This window comes from Alligator mississippiensis, chromosome 13, assembly GCF_030867095.1.
Source record: "Alligator mississippiensis isolate rAllMis1 chromosome 13, rAllMis1, whole genome shotgun sequence".
Lineage (NCBI taxonomy): Eukaryota > Metazoa > Chordata > Crocodylia > Alligatoridae > Alligator > Alligator mississippiensis.
Window position 1 is genome coordinate 10,931,926 of NC_081836.1, and position 23,716 is coordinate 10,955,641.

General features: G+C 43.2%; 1 protein-coding gene and 1 long non-coding RNA gene across 6 annotated transcripts in view; both read right to left on the minus strand.

Moving 5' to 3' along the window:
- Window positions 1-17,485, minus strand: part of CLSTN1 (calsyntenin 1) — a 62,690-nt gene extending 45,205 nt beyond the window's left edge. For 4 of the 5 annotated variants that reach the window (XM_059716403.1, XM_059716401.1, XM_059716402.1 and 1 more), the window contains exon 1: window positions 2,328-2,385. In XM_059716403.1, the coding sequence (XP_059572386.1) occupies window positions 2,328-2,379 (52 nt within the window). In that variant the 5' untranslated portion in view covers window positions 2,380-2,385. Of the gene's footprint in view, window positions 1-2,327; window positions 2,386-17,313 lie in introns of those variants that run through there. The other variant, XM_059716404.1, reaches the window with a different exon arrangement.
- Window positions 17,486-18,969: 1,484 nt separating this feature from the next.
- Window positions 18,970-23,014, minus strand: LOC132244613 (uncharacterized). Its single transcript, XR_009456218.1, has 3 exons — window positions 22,927-23,014; window positions 22,082-22,225; window positions 18,970-19,965 (listed from the first exon to the last, which is right to left on the minus strand). It is a non-coding gene; the product is annotated as an uncharacterized LOC132244613 (long non-coding RNA).
- Between the last annotated feature and the right edge of the window lie 702 nt (window positions 23,015-23,716).

Consider the following 23,716-nt stretch of genomic DNA (forward strand, 5'->3'; position numbering starts at 1 on the left):
CTGCATTAGACAACAGTATTGCCAGCAGATCAAAGGAAGCAATTATTTCCCTCTATTTGGCACTGGTGAGGCTGCATCTGGAGCAGTGTACCCAGTGTTGGGCTCCCCACTACAGGAAGGATGTGGACAAGCTGGAGAGACCAGAGGAGAGAAACAAAAGTGGGGAGGGGGCTGGGGCACAAGACTTCTGAGGAGAGGCTGAGGGAACTGGACTTATTTAGTCTAGAGAAGAGACTGAGAGGGGATTTAATAGCAGCCTTCAACTCCCTGAAGGGTGGTACAAAGAGGATGGAGCTGGACTGTTCTCAGTGGTGGCAGATGACAGAACAAGGAGCAAGGGTCTCAAGTTGCAGCAATTAGGTCAGATATTAGGAAAAACTCTCATCAGGGTAGTAAAGCACTGGAACAGGTTACCGAGAGAGGTGGTAGACTCTCCATCCTTGGAGGTTTTAAGACCCAGCTAGACAAAGCCTTGGCTGGAATGATCTAGTTGGGGATGGTCCTGCTTTGAGCAGGGGGTTGGACTAGAAGAGGACCTCATAAGGTACCTTCCAACCCTAATTTTCTATGATACTATCTTTATGAAATTCTAGTCATCCATTAATAGAGTAGCTTTTGAGAGGCAAGCAAAACTCATTTTTTCATTATAATATTAACCAACCACTAAGGCAAAGAACAGATGAATAGATTGCATCTGGGATCATTAATTTTAAATGACAAGTTTGCAAGCCCACTAAATAAGGAGAACTAGTGTTCTCTCTGTTCCCAATGTAGCACCTGTTGTTTTTCCATTCCTGTCAAAAGGCCTTACACACATCTTGTGTACCAAATTCACTTTAAAAAAAAAAAGTGTATTATTTTAAAGATCTAATCTAATATGTTTATTATAAAGTAAGGAATAACATGACAGCTGTTTCTTTTCATACACCCTGACATTCTCTCTACTATTCAGCACTTAAGTAGCCCAATTTTTTTGCCAATTTCTTACCATTAATTAATTCTATCTCAGCAAAAATCTACCTAGACTTCAAATATGAGAAGCTGCAGTCAGTTTGTTGCTCTATTAATTTGTGTGAAAAAACTTTAAAGGGCACACGACAGGTATGTCAATGCCTCTGAAACCCAGTACTCACAAGTAAATACATTGTAAAGAGCTACACTATTACTACCTGTCAGCTATCAGTGGCATTTCATGAACTTATCATGCAAAAATCACCAACAGTTCTTCCTGCTACCATACCAAAAAAGACAAAATGGAATACTCAACCCCACACTTCTCATGACCAATATCCACATTTTGATTTTAAGCACATGTACCTTAAAAAATTTAATGAGCTGAAACACTTAATACCTGCAAGTCATGCACCATTCGTTAATTTTTTCCCCCAAAACAACATGAAAATGAGATAGAATACACTGTGGTCTCACTGTATTTGCCACCCTGTGGCAATTAAGTAGAAGCAATAAACTCTGGTGCATATGGCACTGGAATTTATCAATTCACAGGCACTGTGTTTACACGTGTGCCCAGGAGCGCAGCACACTGAGCCAGGTTGGAGCAGCCCAAGCTGGCAGGAGGCCAGGGGAGTCAGCCTGCCAGCCGGGGGCTGCTCCAATCTAGTTCAACATGCACCAGAGACTGGCAGGGGCATGAGGGTGCTCTAGTGCAGGGCTAGCCAGCAGGCAACCCCCACACTGAAGCACCCTTGTGCCCCAGCCAGCCATGCCAATGCCTACACATGCACTGCTGTAGGGTAAAAAAAACTCTGCAAAATACAAGGATAATTACTTGTATTTGTAGTGGCTTAGCAGGGAACTCTTCAGTAAACTAAATCACAAAAAGCAAGTTTATAGGTGGAAAGTTAGACAAACAACTAGGGAGTAGTATAAGAGTACTGCTCGGGCATGCAGGGATGAAGTCAGGAAGGCCAAAGTGCAATTGCAGTTGCAGCTAGGAAGGGAAGGGAAGAGTAACAGGAAGGGTTTCTACAAGTACGTCAGTAACAAGAGAAAGATCAGGGAAAGTGTGGGTCCCTAATTGAATGGGGGAGGCAACCTAGTGACACAGGATGCAGAAAAGGCTGAAGTGCTCAATGCCTTTTTCACCTCAGTCTTCACAGACAAGGTCAGCCCCCAGACTACTGCACCTGGGAGCATAGTTTAGGGAGAAGGTGAGCAGCCAACAGTGGCAAAAGAGCAGGTTAGGGACTATTTAGAAAAGCTGGACATACATATGTCCATGGAGCTGTATGGGATACACCTGAGGGTGCTGAGGGAGTTGCCTGATGTGACTGCAGAGCTGCTGGCCATCATCTTTGAAAACTCACCGTGATCAGGAGAGATCCTGCATGATTGGAAAAGGGCCAACATGGTGCCCATATTTAAGAAAAGGAAAAAGGAGGATCCATGGAAGTACAGATTGGTCAGCCTCAGCTCATCACCTGGAAAAAAATCATAGAGCAGATGCTCAAGGAACCCATTTCTAAGCACTTGGAGGAGAAGGTGGCAATTAGGAACAGTCAGCATGGATTCACCAAGGGCACGTCATGCCTGACCAACCCAACTGGCCTTTATGAGATGACTGGCTCTGTGGATGAGGGGAGACCAGTGGATGTGATATACCTTGATTAGCAAGGCTTTTGATAAGGTCTCCCACAACATTTTCTCAGGCAAGCTAAGGAAGTACAGGCTGGAAGAATGGACTGTAAGGTAGATAGGAAACTGGCAGAAGCATCAGGCTCAGAGGCTAGTAATCAATGGCTCAAAATCTAGTCCGCAGCCAGTATCAAGTGGAGTGCCCCAGGGGTTAGTATCGGGGCCAGTTTTGTTCAATATCTTCATCAATGACCTGGAAGATGGCATAGAGTGCACCCTCAGCAAGTTTGCAGATGACACCAAGCCAGGGAGGAGTAGTAGATATGCTGGAGGATAGGGCTAGGATTCAGTGACAAATCCTCTTAGACAAATTGGAGGATTGGGCCAAAAGAAATCTCATGAGGGTCAACAAGGACAAGTACAAAATCCTGCACTTAAGATAGAACAATCCCATGCAATGGTAGAGACTGAGGATTGACCAGCTGGGCAGCAGCTCTTCAGAAAAGGACCTGGGGATTAGTGGACAATAAGATGAATATGAGCCAAGTATGCCCTTGTTGCCAAGAAGGCTAACAGCATACTGGTCTGCATTGGTAGAAGCGTCCCCAGCAGATCAAGAGAAGTGATTATTCCCCTCTATTCAGCACTGGTGACGCTACACCTGGAGTACTGTGTCTGGTGTTAGAAAAGATGTGGACCAATTGAAGAGAGTCCAGCAGAGGGAAAAGAAAATGTGAGGAGCTGGGGCACATAACTTATGAGGAAAAACTGAGGGAACTGGACTTATTTAGTCTAGAGAAGAGACTGAGAGGGGATTTAATAGCAGCCTTCAACTCCCTGAAGGGTGGTACAAAGAGGATGGAGCTGGACTGTTCTCAGTGGTGGCAGATGACAGAACAAGGAGCAAGGGTCTCAAGTTGCAGCAAGGGACGTTCAGGTTGGATATTAGGAAGAATTTCTCACTAGGAGGGTAGTAAAGCACTGGAACAGGTTACGCAGAGAGGTTATGACATCTCCATGCTTGGAGGTTTTTAAAATCTGGGTAGACAAAGCCTTGGCTGGGATGATCTAGTTGGGGATGATCCTGCTTTGAGCAGGGGGTTGGACTAGATGACCTCCTGAGGTCCCTTCCAACCCTAATTTTCTATGATTCTATGAAAGGCAATTCACAACACATAATGGCAGATCCTATTTCAACTATCAGGTCCCTATGTAGTACTTAGGCAACTAATCGTGATTTTATTCCACCCTATTTAAAACCATGGAAATCCATTAACACAAGGTGGTGGTTTGTCCTTCTTGCCACTCAGTCTCAAGATTAAAATGAAGGCCTGATATAAAAGTAAATGCATTAATAGTTTTCAGAAAGGTAAGCAAGGTGGAAGAGGATCATGTTTAGATGCCTCAGTACCACTTCAGCACTGAACCTGTAAAATAAAGTCTGGCCCCTAGTTTCATGGAAAGGAGACATGCACCTATTGTCCAATAGGCCAAGAGTTAAATTAGAGGGGAGCCAACCTTTTTGGCAGGTATGCTACAAACCAGTGCTAAAAAATGGCTGCCCCAGGGTTAGAGCATTCCCCCAGCAAGTGAGAGACCTGAGGCTTAAGCCTGCCTCACACTGAATGGCTATGAACCCAAACCCTCCCACTTAACAGGACAGAGAAGCTTATCCCTAAACTGTAGACCAGATTAGTGGCTATTCTCCATTACTGCTACGAGAGAGACTAAAATCCATTATTTCCTTCTTCCGATATATTTCTCCAACTACTGTGCTACAGAAACAGGCTCCTTTCTCCTCCTTGTGACCTCATGACTTGTATTCTCAGCTGTCCAGTGGCCCAGCTTCAAAAGGAAGAGCAGTAAACACATCTTTTTACTAATTTAACCAAAAAAATGAGATAACCTGGAAAAATAAATAAATGCAAAGAGGCCTTCCAGACAACAGAGAAAATCTGTGCACTTCTAGTACTTTATAGCCAATTACTGGCTATATTTATAGTCGAGTGTATACCAAGGATCTGGCTGGGAGTAGTTTTACTGTAAGAAAAAGAAGAGTTACAACAGTGATGACTGTAAACAAGAAGTTACTTTCACTAGAAACGAAACAACCTACAGCAAAAAAAGGAATACCTGGGTGAAACATATCTATTGTACTTGTATGGCAGACACACTTTTTGAAATATGTTACAGACATTTACAGTGGATACAAAAAATAAAGGAATAAATCAGAAGTCCAGGATAATTGGCTGCCCCTTGCACTAGCCATTTAACTAAATTATCTAGCGTAAATATGTAAAAAAAATATGTACTTGTAAATTCCAACTCTCCCCTCACCCCCCCACTAAAAAGTGAAATTGTGTTCATATTCATTCAGTATAAGACAAACTTAGACAAAACAGGTGCTAGATAAATGGCAATTAATAGTCATCTGAGATATTTAAGCAGCTGCCTCAAATTAACCACTTGGTCCCAGAAGCCTCCAGGAGAGGGAGGGGCCTCATCATCAATAAATTAGCACAAGCCTGTCATCCAAGAATTACCCGATGCAGAAGCATTGAACTGGAAAGGAGATGAGACTGACACCCCTGGAAGAAAAAAAAGGTAGTAGCTTAAGGGAGATTTGGGTACAGACTGGGACTACTACTATGAAGTATGTTGGACTTGCTCTAGAGATAATTCATGGTGCAGTGTATAAGAAAAGGGTGTTTCACTATTTAAGCATGGTAGAAAGGTGGCTTTACTTTGCTATAACTTCAGAGACACAAACCTAAACTCTGATGAAGGCTATTCCCCCAATTGATCCAGTTAAACAGGTACCTTGTCACTTAAACTAGGGAAATGAAAGGTAGCCAGATATGTTACTAGTCACACTACTCCATTGTGTGCTGCTGACCACAGAAATAATTGCATCTTAGCCATGCTAGACTGATGGGCTGTTAGGCTTCAGCAGTTTTGGACTACCTATTAAAGTACTGCAATCTTTAATCTTTCTTTCCTCTCTATGGTGGCTAGGTGATTCCAGCTCAGCAGGTGTGAAGCATTATTACTGCCACGCTAAAGTGTTATTTAGTTTCTATTCCAAATATTAGCAGGGCTGTTCAACATGGTCTGGCTTCAAACATTCTTATAGCTATCTTTCCTCAATTAAAACTAGTAGGGTATGCTATGACCTATGAACAGGCATACATTAGAAATGCACCAAATTCAGTACTGCGTAGATGCTAGACAGCTCTTTCTTATTTGGTAATGAGACTTATCCCTCCACATATGGAGTGGAAAGGGTTCTACGTGAACATAGCTGAACACAGTTACTGTAATGTTGAACACTTTGCCCATTTACTGTAGCTCTTGTGAAGCTTTAAACAGAAAATCCAACTTATTACATTACATTTCATTACACTATAGGTAGCAAAATAATTAGCTGGTTAAGGTGCATTATAGTTTAGCTTTTGTAAGCACTCTACCACTCTGGATTTGAAATGAACAGAATGCCATTCTCCCTGAATGTCAAGGTTGTCTGGTTATTAATATACTCATGGTAAAATGTACACTTATGACTGCAAGAGTTGGCATCCATAACTTCAGGATATAGTTTGTGCCATGTTCAATGCTATGAAAGGGGGAGGGGGAGACGACAGGACAATAAGAGGAAAATCTGTTTCTGAGCCATGACTTTTTTTTTTTTATATACTAAATTTGTATGACTTCAGTGGGGGTTTTTTACTTTGGCTCAGTTGTGGTCAGAAACTGATCCCAACCAGCAACAAATAAAGACAAGGGGAAGTTCAAGTGTCCAGCGTCTCTGCAAAAAACTCGTCCTACAAGTATAGTGAACATAAGTTAAATAGGGTTTCTGATATACTGATTATGAAACCTCTTGCCTCAAATAACAATACAAATAAACAGGTTTAAAGGAAGCGTAAGAACAAGAGTGTCACCCTTCTGTTTCACTTGTTAGGGTTAATGCATCAAAATATGTATTTTTAATGGAAAAGATGAGAATTCCAACAGTTATATTACAGCCAGAGACAACCATAGCATGGTGTGGGGCCTGGGTCAAATCAACCTGTGCAGGGCCCAGACGCGGCGATGGGGGAGTGTTGAGCAGACGGACATGAAGTTGGCCCAGGTCCACAGGGCCCCAGGCAGTTGCCCCAATTTGCACCCCCTTAGGGACAGCCCTGACTACAGCCATGGACAATGTAGACTTTGCAAGTGGAAGCTGGTGGTCAGATGACTGTGTAAGTGCTTTACTGACTTCAGCAGGCAAAAGTAGGACCCAGAGTTACCCTGTAGGGGTATGCAAAGCGGGGTGTATTCGATTCGGATTTGGCCCCATACGGGGACAGCAATTCAATTCAATGATTCGGATCGCTGTCCCAATTCAATTCAGATGAATCTAAATCTGAAGATTTGATGCTAATTCAGAGAATCAGTGATTCTGCCACAGACACAGCTTTACATGTTTTTTCTACGTACCTCGAAGTACCAGATGTGGCTCATGAACACTGCGATGGTGGGGTGGATGGACCATCCCACAAGAGCACAGGGGCCACCCCCCACGTGCTCGGCTGCAAACCCAGAAGTGGACCACTTCTGGGTCTGCCGCTGAATGTGCAGGGAGGGGAGGGCACACCCTCTCAGCTTGGTGATCAGCTGTGGGGGACCCTGGGTGCCCCCTCCCCAGATCCAGGAGGCACCAGTTGCTGAGCTGGGGGGGGGGAGGGGGGAGAGGGCGTGTGCTCCCCAGAAGTGGACTGGAAGTGCTTCTGGTCCACTTGCAGGTCTGCTGCTGAGTGTGCTGAGGACCCCCACCCCCACACACACTCCTATGGGATGCTCCATCCGCCCCACCATCTCAGTGTTCACAACCTGCCTGGTACCTTGAAGCATGTAGAAAAACATTTAAAGCTGTGTCTGTCCGAATAGTCAAATCTTTCCGAACCAATTCGGAGGGTTCTGATTTGACTCTGAGAGATTAAAGGGTCTCCTGATTCAATTCGGATTCAGCTGCCAAATCGAATCCACTACCAAAGCTTCACGCAGCCCTACCACACTGCACCTGATTTAGACTACAATGTTAGGGCTGGGAATTCTGACTCTTATACCACCAAAGGCCCTAATGGAGGCACTTAACTAGGCAATTATAGCAAAAGCAGTGCTTTTGGCAGGATGAGTCTGGGTCTGCTGGCCACCATGGCCAAATTGGCAAATGCGTTCTGCACTCTTCATGATATTCTTTTTTTAAATACAAACTTCCCTAGTGGAGTCAGCTCCCAGCAGCAAAAGTTACTTTGCCAACATAGCTTAAAATTGATCAAGCAAAGAACATTGCTGATATAGCTGCAACTCCCTCATAGCTGTGCTGGTGGGGGCAGCTGAAGCATTGTGCCCTGACCAAAACAGTTAGGTGGCAAACGCTAAGCATAAGCCAGGCCTTGCTGTATGCATTAAAGTTACCTGACCAATATTAAGCAGGATGTTAAGATCTAAATACTTGCTATTGCAAGTGTTATGCACTGTCATCTTTAACCTAAAGGAGAACTATGTTACTCATACCCATCTACCAGAACTGCCTTTTATGAAGTATGTGAAATGTTGAACAGTACCTGCCCTTCCTTTATACCCAATATGGCAAATCCACCTTTCACTGCAGGGTGGGTGAAAATACTGCGGAAGTACAAGCTTTGACCTGTTAAGACTACTTACATTACAGGACTACAAAATGCAGATACAGAAGTGACAGAACCAAACAGCCAGGTCTTGAACAAACAGAAATACTTCTCAGAGCTTGATAAAAGCATCTAATTCCCTTCTGAGTCAACTTGATTCCTGAATAGGCTACAGGCCATATCCCAACAATGGCTCTTACTCTCAGCTCTCCACTGGAGGCAATAGTTTGCAACCTGGAGGTCATTCTGCACCAACTTGATGTTGGATGTCTTTCTAGCACCGCCAAAAATTCAAGCCAGCATTTGAAATATTTGGCACAGCCCATAGGCAAATACATTGTTAAACAGAGTTCTTAGACCAAATACTTTATACAATACATAATGAGCTCAACTTCTGCAGTCTCAATTGCTTTATTCAGTATAATAAGCCATGAACATCGATAGTGCCCAAGAACAGTTTGCTAGAGGGCAAAGAATGTTTTTTCTATCAATCTGACACTTTCTCTAGTCTATGAAATACTCAAGATTTCAAAATCTAGTGTGCACATGCACATACCCCTCCCTCCTTTCCCAGCGTCCTAGAAGTGTTTGGGTCAAAATAAAACAAGTACCTCACTTCAACCCTGACACTAACAAAATGCCCTGACAGCTGCTAATCTTCTGTCATATAAACAGAATAAATTTAAAATGGTTTCCCTGAAATACAATATTCTCCCTGCCTACAAAAGCCCCAGCTGGAATCTGCTGTAAATCCCATGCTGAATGTGACAACAGTATATCCTAGCTGACATTTAATCCATCTGAATAGGAAACTTCCTTGACACATGAATGATTTTAAGCTGAATTTATGTTTAGTCCTTAAAATAGCTCCAGTGCTTGCCTATGAAGCAGGATTAAAAAAAAAGTAAAGCCATTTAAAAACATTACATAAAGCACCTGAACACTCCTTTAGCCTAATATTTAGCATTAAAGCACTCATTTGGAGCCTCTATTATTTGCATATCTTCCAGCAACACTCTGGACTAACCTTGCAAAATAATCAACCATCAAATTTCAAATTAATCTTATAGTAAATTAATAACCAGAACTATATGCCTGGCTCATGCCCCAAGAAACTTAACAATAGTGTTCTAGGCATTTTGCTGCTGTAAGAGCAACAGCTGATGGCAGAATGTGATCCTGTCAGGTCAAGGAATTAATAGAGACTTTCCTTACTGAGGCAAGGAAGGAAGAGTACATTAGGATGCCCACACTAAACTTTAGAACTTCAACTTTAGTTTATTATAGCAGACTAAATTCAGCACTGGCACTTGTGGTGTTTAATTTTAAGCCTATTTATCAGCTGCCTCCTGTCCTGAAACTATTGAACACTCTTGCAGGTGTGTGTATGTCTATTTATTACTGTGGAAGCCCTGCTTCTCCCTCTTACAAAATCTGACACTCAGCAAATCTGACAAAATAAGCTGGGATCCAGGCTGTGTACTGCTTCCTTCAGAGGTGTGAACAGCCATGTCATAAACACTATGTGGCAGACAGGGTACTGCAGCTTTTGTCTAGCTAGGACAGGGGGGTTTCAAGAATGACTTTTTTTCTAATGAAATTTAGTGACATATTTGAGGTACAGTATTTGAACAAGATTAAATTGTTGGGGTGATTCATCACAGCTAGATTAGGAACAATTAAAATCAAAGCAACCCCTTTGGGGAGCTGATTATCATTCTGAGTTACTACTGATTGACTTAATTACCAGCAAGCTTCACAAGGTTAGTCAAATACTTTAGTTCAATGAAAATGCAGAAAAATATCTACTTACAGGTTTTAAGCTGAGCAAGCAATCCTTAAGTGCACTGAGAACACACTCTCTAGATACACACAATACACAAGAATCCAGCCAAAAGTCACTGCAAATTAAGTGCCCTGAAAATACCATCACTGTCCTCAATGAGTTAAGTAAATACAATACTTGCTCTGTGCCTGAAGGTCAATCTCATTTTGATTAAGGCAATGGACAAAAGATGCTTGAATCAGGAAGAGAAGCACCCCACTTGCTTAAAATGCCATCATATACTTTTGGACAGATCAGGAATTTTAAAGTACCTGTCACCTTCATAATCTTGACTTTTTTTCAGTTTCTTTTGCATGAAACCTACTTGGAGTCTTGCAAATGAATAAACATGCAAGAATAATAGAGCTGAAGAGACTAAAAAAACAACTAAATTCCAAATGTCTATCAGTAAAGGACAATCCTAATAAAAGCTTGTCTTCCTATTAAACTTTGCTTTAGAGGTAGAAGAAAAGGAGGGCGGTCTGGTTAAGATGCAACTTTGGGCTCTGCTACAATCTTAGTATGATTGCCATTCAAAACTGAGTCTCTACTCTACCTTTCACATCTACTATAACACTACTTGGCTTAGATTTTTACAAAGCACTGTAAACCAAGTATTTGGTTTTGATATTTCCAAATCAAAATTAATAAATACATCAATAATTTGTAACGGACATAAGCAAAGTTGTGAAAAAACCATAACAGTAATCATGAAAATTCTTTATCTTTTGCGATGAAAAAGTGAAAAAAAAATAAGCCCTAAAATGTTTCTCATCAATTTCTTTGATGCCAGGGAACCTGTTTGACTTTTGGCTAAACCTTACTTTTTATTTTATTAATATTACCTATCCAAAATAAATATAGATGCCCTTGTAGAAGTTCTATCTTGGTCCATGATTGTGGAACCACCTTCAAAAAAAAAAAAAAAAAAAAGGGATTCCCACTGTGTGAAGCAGTAAAATGGCATAAAGTACACACGCAACAAACTTGTACTGGAAATGAGAACTGGTAATTTAACATACATGCATATTTTTACCAACATTAACTTTTCAGACTATATGCATTTCTGGCCTGAGCTACAGAGGAAATCTTGGTTCTCAGTTTTCAGTCTCTGTTTGGAGAAATGAACAAGGCTTTAACTTACAAACGTGTAATGCAACCGTGTGACAAATTCCTGCTGTTTAACTGTTCATTCTTTTGATCGACTACATTAGTTTAATGTTTTCTTGACATCTAATTAGTTTCTTACACCTGAGTATGCTAGTCCAAAGATGATACCTGGTGTGTGAAATGGATAATCTTCAACCCTGATGATATGGAGGTACCCTTGGTACTGTAATAGCTACCTCCAATAGCAAATGGTGAGAACTATAGTTTGTTTACTTTTTAAATTTAGGCTTGTCAAAATAGATGTTTTAGTTTGAACTCCTTCTAGATTTTTTTTTCCCAAGAATTAAAGGCATTTAACAGCAATTCTGACTACCAACTTTGAGTAACTACAGCAGTAGAGTTCTTTTCCCCCTTACCTCCAAGTATTTTGATGTATAGGAGGACTAGTCTTCCCCTTCTTCAGAGGCTTACATTTTCTCTCATTACTCAATAGGGAACTAATGTAGAAAACACTGGAATGAAGCCTTCATGCTAACAGTTTAGCAGATGGACTACCTCCTGCTGAATCATATTGATTCCTTCCTCCCCCCAGCCCCTCCTTTTCCCTGGGACACTGTATTGTTTAATTTGCACTTGGAAATCCAAATAAATTTGTTTATAAGATGCCATTTGCGCACACAGGATGCTTAATGGCTTATGTATAATTCCAAGCTCTCTCAGGTTCACTGTGTGGCATGAATGTCTCCTGTCATCATATTTAAGTTACTGCATTCATAAAACAGGGGTGATGAGGCCTAAATGATTTGAGAATGATTCATGTTGGCAATATTTTGAGGTCATTGGACCAATGATACTAAAGCAGTCGAGGACAACTGACATGAACACTTGGTTTGAAACCTACCCTCTGAAGTAGGATGCGCTCAGGAACTTTAACCATTTTTCTAGTTTAGACTTAAAAGTTCCCATTCCTTACAACTGTGGAAGGTGGGAAAAGTCATAATATGACCCTCTGGAAAACTGCCATGGCACTGTTGTTTACAAAACTGTGACCAGCATAAAGTCAATAAGAAGTCAGACAGCACCCTCCCAGAAAGATCACCAACCACCTACTTCATATCAGTAGTACATGATTCAGAGGTTAGAACTCTAGGAGCACTGAGTGTTATCCCAGTATCTTTCAGTTGCGTGCAACTAAAATATAAACCCTTGCCATTGGCTATATCCAATATCAGGGCTTGAGAAATCTGCTGACTGATATAGGTACAGCAAGTTATTCTTCCCAGACCTAAGAATAGATTATGTTTGTTTCATTTTGGTTTTGCAAACTGTCATTTCAGTAGAAGGGTGAAGCATGTTTCATCTCATCTCAACTGGATACTTATGTAAATGTTGCCCATACAAAATATGCCTTACTGTGCGTCAAGACGTACTAGTTCAGCTTTTATGAAATTGGATAATATTTGTTTACACGTCTCATATTAACTTTGACACTGGTTCTGCCTAGCTCCCACTTAATCAAGACATAGTGTGAAAAACTACTTTAAGATACTAGCCTAGCTACCCAGATGCAGCTATAGGTACATCCACAATGAACACCAAACACAATCCTCTTGCTCCCAGAGATTACAAACATATTCCAGATAACTGAGGATAATTGGTTAAAATAATTCAGCAAGCTGCAACTGGAGTACCTTCTGAAAAGCTTTTTACATAGTCTTTGAGGGTGCTGGTTGTACCCATGTTAGTCTAAAAAGATGGGCAGATAAGGTTCTTTGGGTAAACACGATATCTTTTATTAGACCAACTAAGTAGCTTCCAGCTGTTAAAGCTTTACAGCATTTAAAGATCAACATATTTGAGTTGAACAGCTGGAAGCTGGAAAAAATATTCTTTGTTAAGCTTAGCAAAGCAAAGTTTAGCAAAGAATATTTTTTCCAACTACTTAGTTGATCTAATAAAAGATTCCATTTACCCAAAGAAACTTGTCTACCTTCACATGGTCTTGGCAAGGTTCTTTGGGTAGATGTGAACCTTGCCTATGTATGTCCTTAGACCAACATGGCTACAACTAAAAACCCTTTACAGTCTTCATACTTCAGCAGGTCCCTTCCTCCAGAATATTTAAAGACTACTTAACACTCTGCTGGCTGAAACTCTACAGCTGTAGGGGCCAACATTTTTGGCAGGCATGCAACAAATCAGCCCTGTGCTATCCCCAAGTGCCAAGCCAATCTCATTCTTCTAGCTGATCTGCTTTGCCTTCTTCCTGCACTATCTGCTGCTGTGCTGCCTGTTCCTAACTTGATCTGTCACATGGCACACACCAAAGATGCCCGTATCACTTATGGCACTCACACTGCAGGTTGCCACCCTTGTTACAGCATTTAAAGATCAACTTATTTGAGTTGAACAGCTGGAAGAAATGGCAACACACAAATGTTTCTGTTACAAACAGGGGCGTAGGATGTAGCCATGCGGAGTTGGTTTAATAACAGATATCCGATTTACCCAAAGAACCCTGTCTGTCTGTTATGAGCAACATTTAGGACCCCTACTTTAAGCATGGTGGGATGCACTCTGTACAATGAATCATTCGTCACAGATGCAGCCTAACATATATGGGTAAGAGACTACCTTGTGGCCAAAACAATAGGTGCAGAATACACCACAACATGCATGTCTACTTAATTATTTTTGACCCAATAGTCATAGGGGAAGTTACAATTTTAGACAACTCTTGAGGGCGTGAGGGGGATAAACTGCCGACACTATAAAAAAATCCAATCTACATATTTCCAGTAGTTTAAGTACTCAATTGAGGCAAGAGATACCAGTCGAGCAACATGGCATTCTCCACACCTTGCCTCTCTAAGGTAAAACACAGTGGTGTCAAAAAACTCCAGTTTGTGAAGGCTCACACTGAAGAAAAAAACCCCAAAATAAAAGCATGTGAAACAAACAAGAAGTAGAAGCAAAAAAAGGGTGAAAAGAATAAAGATGTTATGCAAAAAAAGTTCTTTGCGTAAGTGTGTTATCTTCTATAACACCAACAAAATATTCGGAAAAATGGTTCTTTACAAGCTTTCAGGCACAAACACCCTCCTTCAGGAACAGGGAGAGTCTGCCGGTGTCTGCATACTCTCTTAGGTAGAACTGAAACTTAAGCCTAGCCTGCCTATGTCCCTAGACTAGGGGTTTTCAATCCAGGGTACATGCAGGGGACCTCCTCCCTCCCGCTTGTTAACTGGCCACTGGGGGTTACCCCGACCAAGAAAGGTTGAAAGTCTCTGCCCCAGACCAATACGGAGATAACCAACACCCTCTAAATATGTTATGGACACATCTAAAAATGGTCTCTTAAGAAATTCTTTAGGTATCTGCATCCTTACAATGCATCTCATTTTTACCTACAATCCTGAAGAAAAGATGCTAATATCTGCTTTGATGCAATTAAAGCAGAAGTGGATAATTCTACTCCAGTGAGTTCATGTATGGAGGTCTGAATGGGATCTTTTGCTGAAGGGTTTCCTAGTGCTGAGACACACACATTAGGTGATCTATCTGGGAGTGAGTAGACCTGGACTAAAAAAGCTACATTTTTTTTAAGTCATAAATTTGTGTCTGCAACTTTCCCATGTTTTGGGGCACAAGTGTCTACAAAGGTGGGTGAAGAAATTTCCTAGGGTGGGTTTGATCAGTTAAGTGTTTTCACTATAATTACTTGACTCTTGATGTCAATGCTAACTTTCTAAAGCCAGACAAAATATTTCTCCAGTACCAGTATCATTATTGATGAGCCTGCGTCACTTCTTCTATACTACATGAAACAAGTACTTGCTGATTTGTCTCCAACACAAAGTGACCTTATAATCCTAGAAAAGGCATGGCACATATATTACAGCAGAAAGCATCTCTGTAATTTAGAGGCCTCTTTCAACAGTTATTTTAGGTGCATAAAGGAAGGAGTCTATGTAGAGGTTACAAAGTTACAACCCAGACTCTTTTTAAACTACCCTACCCCCCCTGGACTTTCTGACCTTTCCCCTTTCCTGAAAATAGAGTAGAAAGCAAACTACCAGTAAAAGGACTGGTCACCATGTACAAAAGTTACCAAAAAAAAAAAGTGGTGGTGAGAAAGTGGTTTGTGGTTTATATTAAGAAAGTCATACCACCACAGGAAACCTCCACAATTACTCAAAACTTCCTGGGCATAGTGCTGTTTTGCTTGCTAATGTTCTATTCCCCTATATTTATCACTCAGTCAGGACAGTCTCTAAAGCCTGAGGTCAAACAAGTAGCTGAACCTTGCACCTGGTCAGTCGGTAAATGACTGCAGAAGCAGTTACTAAATGCATTGCCTTCTCATTTAGAGAGGCATTCTCCTTCTCCACTGCCATTCAATTTCTAATCTGACTCTATTGATAAACAGAGTGGAGCACTTAACCAATGAATTAAGAAGCAGTTTTTCAAAGCAAGCAGCTATCTCTTTCCACTAATCTTTTTTTTAACTGTGATACTGAAAAGTTTCAACTCCTGAAATTACCAATTCTTCGTTCAACAGGAGTGGCTAAAAAACACTGAAGACATAATTTAATAATTTACATTGTAAATGCACATTTTAGACACTAGATGTACAAGCTGTACAGTGTCACTGCATACATTATTTACAATGTGAACAACAGCAACTCCTTGGTGTAAATTGTTATTGGATTAGTTATTTTAAAGAATGAAGACAGGAAGGAATTGCAGCTAAAGTGTTAAAACAGCACTCTGCTCAAATTCAAGCCAGGACTCGAGTTTTGTAGATGCAGCGTGAACAAAACTGAATTCCATATTAAATGGCTTTTCCTTCATTTAATATAAAACTGCTCCCCATCCTCAAGGTCATTCTCTAGCAGTGTTTGCAGGGTGGTAAGACAGCTAGAGACTGAAACAGATGAGTCCGTCCCGTCTCTGCTGTCAAAAATGGATGACAAACATTTTTCACTGCACAGCCTCTAATATCTGATTAGTCTGAGTGACATACACACGGAGACTTGCATTCCCGCAGTCACCTCTTAACATGCGACTGACCAACTTAATAATCTTCACGCAAGGCACCAAAATGTGCGAACGTGAAATCTTCCTGTGACGGTCCAGCTGATCTCGCGCCCCTCTCCTAGATGACCGACTGCTGCAGAAAGCCGTTTGCTTTCCAGAATTTACTCCCAATACTAAACCTACCTTTTAGCATTTTAAGAGGCAACTATACACACTAAAAATCCTCAATGGGAGCAACACGCTTAACTGTAGCTGTACAAAAAAATGGATGGATGGAGGGCTGATTTTGTTATGGCAGCAAGCTATTTAAAAAAAAAAAAAATGTAGCAGTCCAGCATTTAACTCTAGCATCTCCCAGCTGCAAGCTGCTCATAAACCTGGGCTGCCAGAACAAGAAACTGCAGAGAAACATTAACTATAACGACAAGCATTTACATGCGGACCCGTATTAAAAAAAATCTCTGCTGCAAAAGTGGGTAGATTAAAGTCTTTTTTTTTTTTTCCACAGAAGAAAAACCAGTATTCTCATCTCCCTTTAAGGAGATCCTTCCTCCCGCTTCCACCGGGTCACAAACCGTGCACATTTTCGGTGGTCCGAAGCTGATATATTAAAAAAAAAAGTTATTTTTTTTTAATCCTTGCGACTGTCCAAAGCTTATATAAAAAATATTTTTTTTGTTTGTTTTTTGGGTTTGTTTGTTGTTTTTTTTTTTTCAATCCTTGCGACTGTGAAGTCTCCGGTCCATCACGACTGCACCTTGGAGGATCGCACAACCCCTGCCCGGGCAGGCTGCACCCCTCAAGCCTCGTCACGAAACAGAGGCGCTGGGCAGGCGCCCCGGGGAAACCCGCCTTCAGGGATGGACGGACAGAGCCGGCGCGCTCCCCTCCAGCCCCCGGGCTCCCGCCGCCCCGCAATGCGTCTGCCCGAGCCGGCCAGGCCGACCCACAGGCAGGGGCCGGGACAGCGCACCCGCCGCTGCCGGGGGACGGGGCCTGCAGCCAGCAACAACCCCGACCTCAGCCTCAGCCCCCCACACACGACCCCGACACCGACCCCGCCGTTACCTCGGGTGGCCGCGGCGCCCCCGCAGAGCAGCCCGGCGGCCAGGAGCCAGGCGGGGGCCAGCACCCCCGGGCGCGGCATGGCGAGGGCACGGGCACGGCCACGGGGCGCCCCCGCCGGTCCTGCCGAGCCGCTGCGGGAGTGCCCGCTCCGAGCGCGCCGCTAAGATGGCGGCGGCCGCGGCTGCCCGGGCTCGTTCTCTCCCGCAGCCGTTGCCAGGCGGGGGAGGGGCGGCGCGGGGCCAACCAACTTGCGGCGGCGGCCGGGGGGGAGGGGGTCGGGACAAACCACCTCACTGGAGTGGGGGGGTAACAAACCCTTGAACAGGAAAGCGGGGGGACACTCTCCTGTTTTGAGGGGGTCTAGTGGCGGGGTTTTTTGGTGTCTAGGATAAAATGGATTTTTTCTGAGAGGGGGGAATCAAAGCTCTTGAAGGGGTGTTAAGGGGAGGAGGAGAAACCACCTCAATTGGAGGGGGCGCTTCCGTGGGAAAAGTTGCAGAGGGTGAGGGGGAGGAAGAAACCATCTGCGTCGGCGGAGGAGGAGGAGAGGAGGGGAGGGGGGAGAAACCATTCCCGAGGGGCGGGGGGTTGTTTCAGAGCCCGGCTGCGGGGGCTGCGCGGCTCCCCGCAGCGCCCTGCAAATCGCAGTGATTTTCCAAACGTGCAAGCTGAGGGGGAGAAGCACCGGTTCATTTGCAGTGCCGGATACCGCACCCCTGCATTAAGACCCCTTGCCATTTTTAGAGGCACCTTGAACAGTTTTTAGAAGAGATGTGTCTGGTCCCCACCGAAAGCGGGTATCAATTGGAGCCCTGATCCTGCACCCTGCGGGGTAGTTGCGCTTGATTCAGTGGGAGCAAGGTCGTGTCCAACCAACCGGACTCTGCACTGTGAGCGGGGTAGGGGGACCCTAGGGCTCTGCACTGGGCTACACAGATCAGGGAACCAGTGAGAAAAGACTTGTGCAAACTGCAGTCAAATGTGCCAGGCAAGCAAGTTAAAAAAAAGAAAAGCAAAGCACGTTTCAATTTTGTTCCTTCTTTACACCAATATGAGGCTGCAATGCTGCAAAGACGCTTCACTGCAAGCATTACTTTTCACTGTAACTGGTACATTTGTAGCCAGAAATGTGATTTTTTTCAAGTTGTCCTTTTGGTAGTTAGCCCATTTTAGAGATGGGGAGCCACAAAGTGCCTTTCTTATCACCGAATAGTATACGCTTTTCTGAATACAGCCACTAAACTATTCTTAGTGCATCTGAAAACATTGAGTTCAGCAAAAAAACATTTTTGATAGATACCTGCTTTTTTTTTTTAATTAGGGCAGAGGCTATTATTTCTATCTGGGAAAATGTGCAGGTATGACTTTGTGGCTTTAGTAGCTGGCATCTGAATAATTAAGCGGTGCACAATCTGTTCAGTAATAGAAGGGCAATTGTCTCTGTTATTGCTCTTTGATCAAAAAATTCAATTGGAGGCCAGATTACAATAGAGGAGAATCTACCTTCCCATATTTATGGAGCTTCATAAAAGCTAAAATGAGACAGACTGATCTTATAATTACAGAGATGACTGACTATTCATGTTTTGCACCTATTAGCCGTTTCACTCCCACTGTGAAATAAAAATAAAACGTTTCAATGTCCCCGAGAGAGGGTTTTTTGTTCCCATCTCCTCTTTATTTTTACATTTGTCATGTGACTTAGATGCTGGAATTACAGACAGCTCTGCTTTTCTGCAGAATAGGCAATGTCAGTACCAGCTCCTCAACACAACCGTGTACTGCAACCCTCTGCTGGAGGACCAGTTAATGTTCTGGAGGTAAGAAGGCAATTTATTCACCGCACCCCTTCAGTCCTTGGTTTTTTCTGCAGGGACAGTTGTTCTAGAAAAAGAATACTGATCTCTTGGGTATAGGTTTACAAATAGCCATAAGGTGGAAACTTTTGCTTTGCAACAGCCCTGTGTTTGGATTCTAACCAGACCTGCAGATAAAGACTCTTGTGCTTTATAGATCCTCAGGCTGCTTCTCCAGGATGCTTATTATAATAATCATGTAGTAAATAATGCCTTGCTCTGCTCATTTTGATCAGTAGATTTCAAGGTACTTTACAAAGGGAATCAATTATTAGTAACATTAAGATGGGAAACTAATTTGGCAGATATTGGTATGCTTCAGTTGACTCTTCTGTAAAATGGAGAAGGAAATTGTTCGCTTTTCCATGGATATTTTTGAACCTGTGCTTGCACAGCAGCACGTGAGTGTCAGATTTGTAATGTTATGGGCATGCACAGGAGTAAAACAACAGCCCATTAGAAGATGACAGAAAACCATCAGGCCACTTCAAATCTATAAATAGAAGAATATTTGTTCTAAAGTGGGGCCTGATCCAGACAGGGGCAGAGTCGCCTCTGCTCCCCCTGCTCTAATGGGAGTTATAGATGCTCAGCATCTCTCAGGATTGAGCACAAGGCATGCTTGGATATACCGACTTCCTTTACACAGTCCATTAAAGAAGCATCATTTCTCTTGCAAACTCTTTCTCAAGGCAAAAACAATCCTTTTGGGATGTTTGTCTGTGAGGCACCATCCTGAGGGAATAGCTTCAACTACTCAGATTGTTCTTTGAGTTTCCAATGTGTCATTCAGCAGCTGGAGAAACATCAAATTAGATCTCATTCAAAAGCTCTTTATCAGAGCTTAATATGATCTCAAAGACGTGCAAGGTATATCATGGCTAGATAACAGAATTGTATTAGTTTGTAACAAAATTGTAGGGTTTGGACAGCTTATATACCATATTTACCCGAATCCAATATGACTTTGGATTTAAGACAACCCCCCCAATAATTAGATTCTACACATGGAAAATGTATAAATTTGTTATAGCTTTGCATGTCTAGAATCTAATTATTGGAGGGTCATCTTAAATTACAATTTGTCACACCCGGCCACTGCAGGGGGGCAGGAGGCAGGGAGAGTCAAGTGGCCTGACCCCTGCCACCTGTCTCCCCCACCACTTGCCCCTCCTGCTGCCTGCCACTCCAGTGCCTGCACGCCTTGCACCAGCCCCTCCCTCCGTGATGCCTGTACCCCCTGCTGCCTGCCCCTCCATCACTTGCCCCCCCTGCTTTGTCCCCTCCACTGCCTGCCTCCCACACAGCCTCCCCCCTCCCACTGCTGCTACTTACCTTCTTGTCACAGCTCTGACTCCAGCTGGGGCCTTGCTACAGCCAGGGGCAGGGAGCATGGAGCAGATGCTGCCTTCAGCAGCTGCCTAGCCATACAGCAGTGGTTGCTGCAGCAGCAGCTCTGGCTGTAGCCCTGGCCCTTGCTGCTGCCACTGCTCTGTGGCTAGATGAGGGCCAGAGGCAGCATGTGCACCATGCTTCCTGCCCCCAGCTGGAGTAGGGCCCCAGCCAATGCTGGAGCTGCAATGGGAAGGTAAGTGATAGCGGGAGGGGGAAGATAAAGGCTGTGGGGGGTAAAGGGTGGGGGCAGTGGCTTCAGCTCCAACCCCAGACTCAATATTGGAGTCAGAGCCACAGCTGCAGCCAATACCCCTGCCACTTGTACTTGAATCTCAGAGGAAGGGCTTTTCCCCCATTTTGAATGGGAAGAAATACCCCGTCTTAGATTTGAATCAATGCAATGATCCAAGCCTTCATGTTACTGCTTTTCTGAAGGAGAGTAAGGGATGGGATTTGCTTGTACAGTATCTGTTTTTGTTTTTATGGTCTCACTAGCAGAAAGGCACCCAACCCAAATCTGACCTTGGCAATCAGACAGCTCTGATGGGAGTGAGAGGCAGATCCAGAGCACCTGGATATGACACACTGATTGCCAATAAGTCACAAGATAGGCAACTCTGGAGGCAAACCAATGTAACACCATGAGGTTAAATCCACCCAGAAAGCAAATATTCATGTGTGACAGCACCTTTGCCAACAGAAGCACATCCTGAAGAGAGCAGGAAACTCCAGGACAGAACCATGGGGCTAGATATAATCAGTGATATATTCCCAGTTTTACAGCACGCTGACTGCCATGTAACCACTCCTTTCCCAAAGAACCAATTTATCTCTTAGCTATGTAATTTGTGGGCTGGCAGACCCAAGCCACCACCTTTATCAGCAGCTAGAAAGTTATTCTTCATTTCTTATTCAAACCTTACTATAAACCCCCTTAATTTCCCAGTCTGCTCAGTCTGTGCTGGGCTGTAGATTGTATCAAAAGAAGCCTTTAGCCTAGATGCTGCACTGTACAGTAGTTGAATTAAGATGTTCTGTCAGTTCTTCAGCGATTGAGAGCTTATCATTTTCTGGGGGATGGAGAGTAGGACTCTTGTCTGACAGACCCTTACTCACGTAGTTAATGCCACTGACTCAACCCAGGACCAAGAACCATGCATGCAAGTGAAGGCTTATAAGAGGAGAGCTGGACCATTGAAAGCATCATTTTCTACTGAAAGTGTGATAAAGTATAAATCTACCACCTCCTGGAATGTGTGTTCAGGTTCAAAGCAGGACTCGACACTGGGTCTGAGTAGACATGTAAATGTATCAGAAAAGGATTCCCAGCTGTCCATAGCCAACTGGCATATATACCTATATTATAGTATTTTCTGTAAAACAAGGATTTTTTTTCCCAGTGTAGATCGTAGAACAATATAGTCTTATTAAGCATGGCAGAGAAAATAGTTTTCAAGGTGCAAAACCCTGCCTCCCCTAGTTATTATTGTGTCCTACAATGAAGAAAACAATATTACCATTCCTGCAGTGGTTCAGCAGTAAAGGACTTAATTTCTCCTCAGGTGCTCCCAAGACCATCTTCTTTCCAACTGGAGTGCCATCTCAGAAGCCGTTTTATCAGGAGGAAAAAGATTGAAGGGCTCATCTAATTGGTTCTGGTTCTGCAAAAGCAGGAAGGGTGAGATGTCCTGTACAGACAAAATATTTCAGACGCTCCTTTATTTGAGCATCGACACTCTCACACTAGCAGTAGTTTTTGCTTCTTTTTTTTTTTTAATTACTGCATCTGCAATTCTATTACTTGCACTCTGGCACTATCAGATCTTATTAACTCATATGGGATGAGTAGAGTCATTATGGAGTCATTATGGAGCAGGGAGATTTTCAAGGAAGACCCAAGCACTGCAGGTGTTCCAGTGAGCAAAATTATTTCATCTGAGTCAGTGCTGACTAACGCCCCGATTCAGTCAAGTCAATAAGCACTATGCACATACTTAAGTGCTTTGCTGAACTGAAGTTTCTTTGGCCCAGCATATTGATAGAGTCTTTCGTGGCATTGGCAGTTACATCTTTGGACAAAACACAAAAAATAGGCCCTGATGCCTAAGGGTCATGGTGCTGCTGCTAAAAGTGTCAAACACACTGTCCTAACCAAACACTCTACATTCTGGCAACATAATTTTCCCTGGCAGTTTCCATTCCTTTGTGTCTTAAACTGTTGAATAATATTGGTGTTTGCTGGTGAGCAAGTGCTGTGCTTCCTGTCAGAAGCATCTGCATTTCACTGCTGGACAAAATGGTTCCTACTCTCTAAAGTGCTGTTATTTTGAAGAACTATACAGGAGTAACTTAAGCTACTTACTTTTGGCCACCATTCTTCTTCCCATAGACTGGCTGCCATGCTTCTTCAGCAAAAGGATGCAGTTTGACTTTTACAGGTAACCTGTAAACACAGACAAAGCCCTCCTGGCAGAATGTGTATTTTGTTAAAGCTGAGAAACTAGCAGACTAATGTCCTTGAAACGCACAGCATGACTAATGCCTGGCTTGCAAGGACCTAGGAGCGCACATATTTCTTGCACTTGTCAGAAGGGAGCTGAGCAACCAGAAATGGAGAGAGAATGCAATGGATAAAAACAAATGCCTGTGCCTGACCATTACTTCAAGGAGGGGTCGCATATCATGCATGAAGAACTGAGGGTCTTGACCTTCAGGGTCATACCACATGTTATAGAGGAGCCTGAGCTATGAAGCTGGGAATGAGCTATAAAGCTAGCTCTGAACATGATCAGAGAGCAGGGGGGGTGTTGGTCCTGGGTGTGAGATGGAGCTTATTTCATAAAAGGGGACCAAGGGAAAGGTTCTGGTCTAACTCGGTTGGGGTGTTTGGATTCATAGATTGTAGAGTCAGAAGAGACCCCGAAGGATCATCGTGTCTGACCCCCTGCTCCAGGCAGGAAAGAGGACCAAGGTCAGACAACCCCAGCCAGGTGACTAGCTTCTTCTTGAAGACCTCCAAGTTAGGCGATAGCACCACCCCTTTTGGCAACCCGTTCCAGATTCTGACCACCCTTACTGTGAAAAATTTCTTCCTAATGTCCAACCTGAATCTACTCTCCATTAGTTTGTACCCATTATTCCTAGTTACTCCT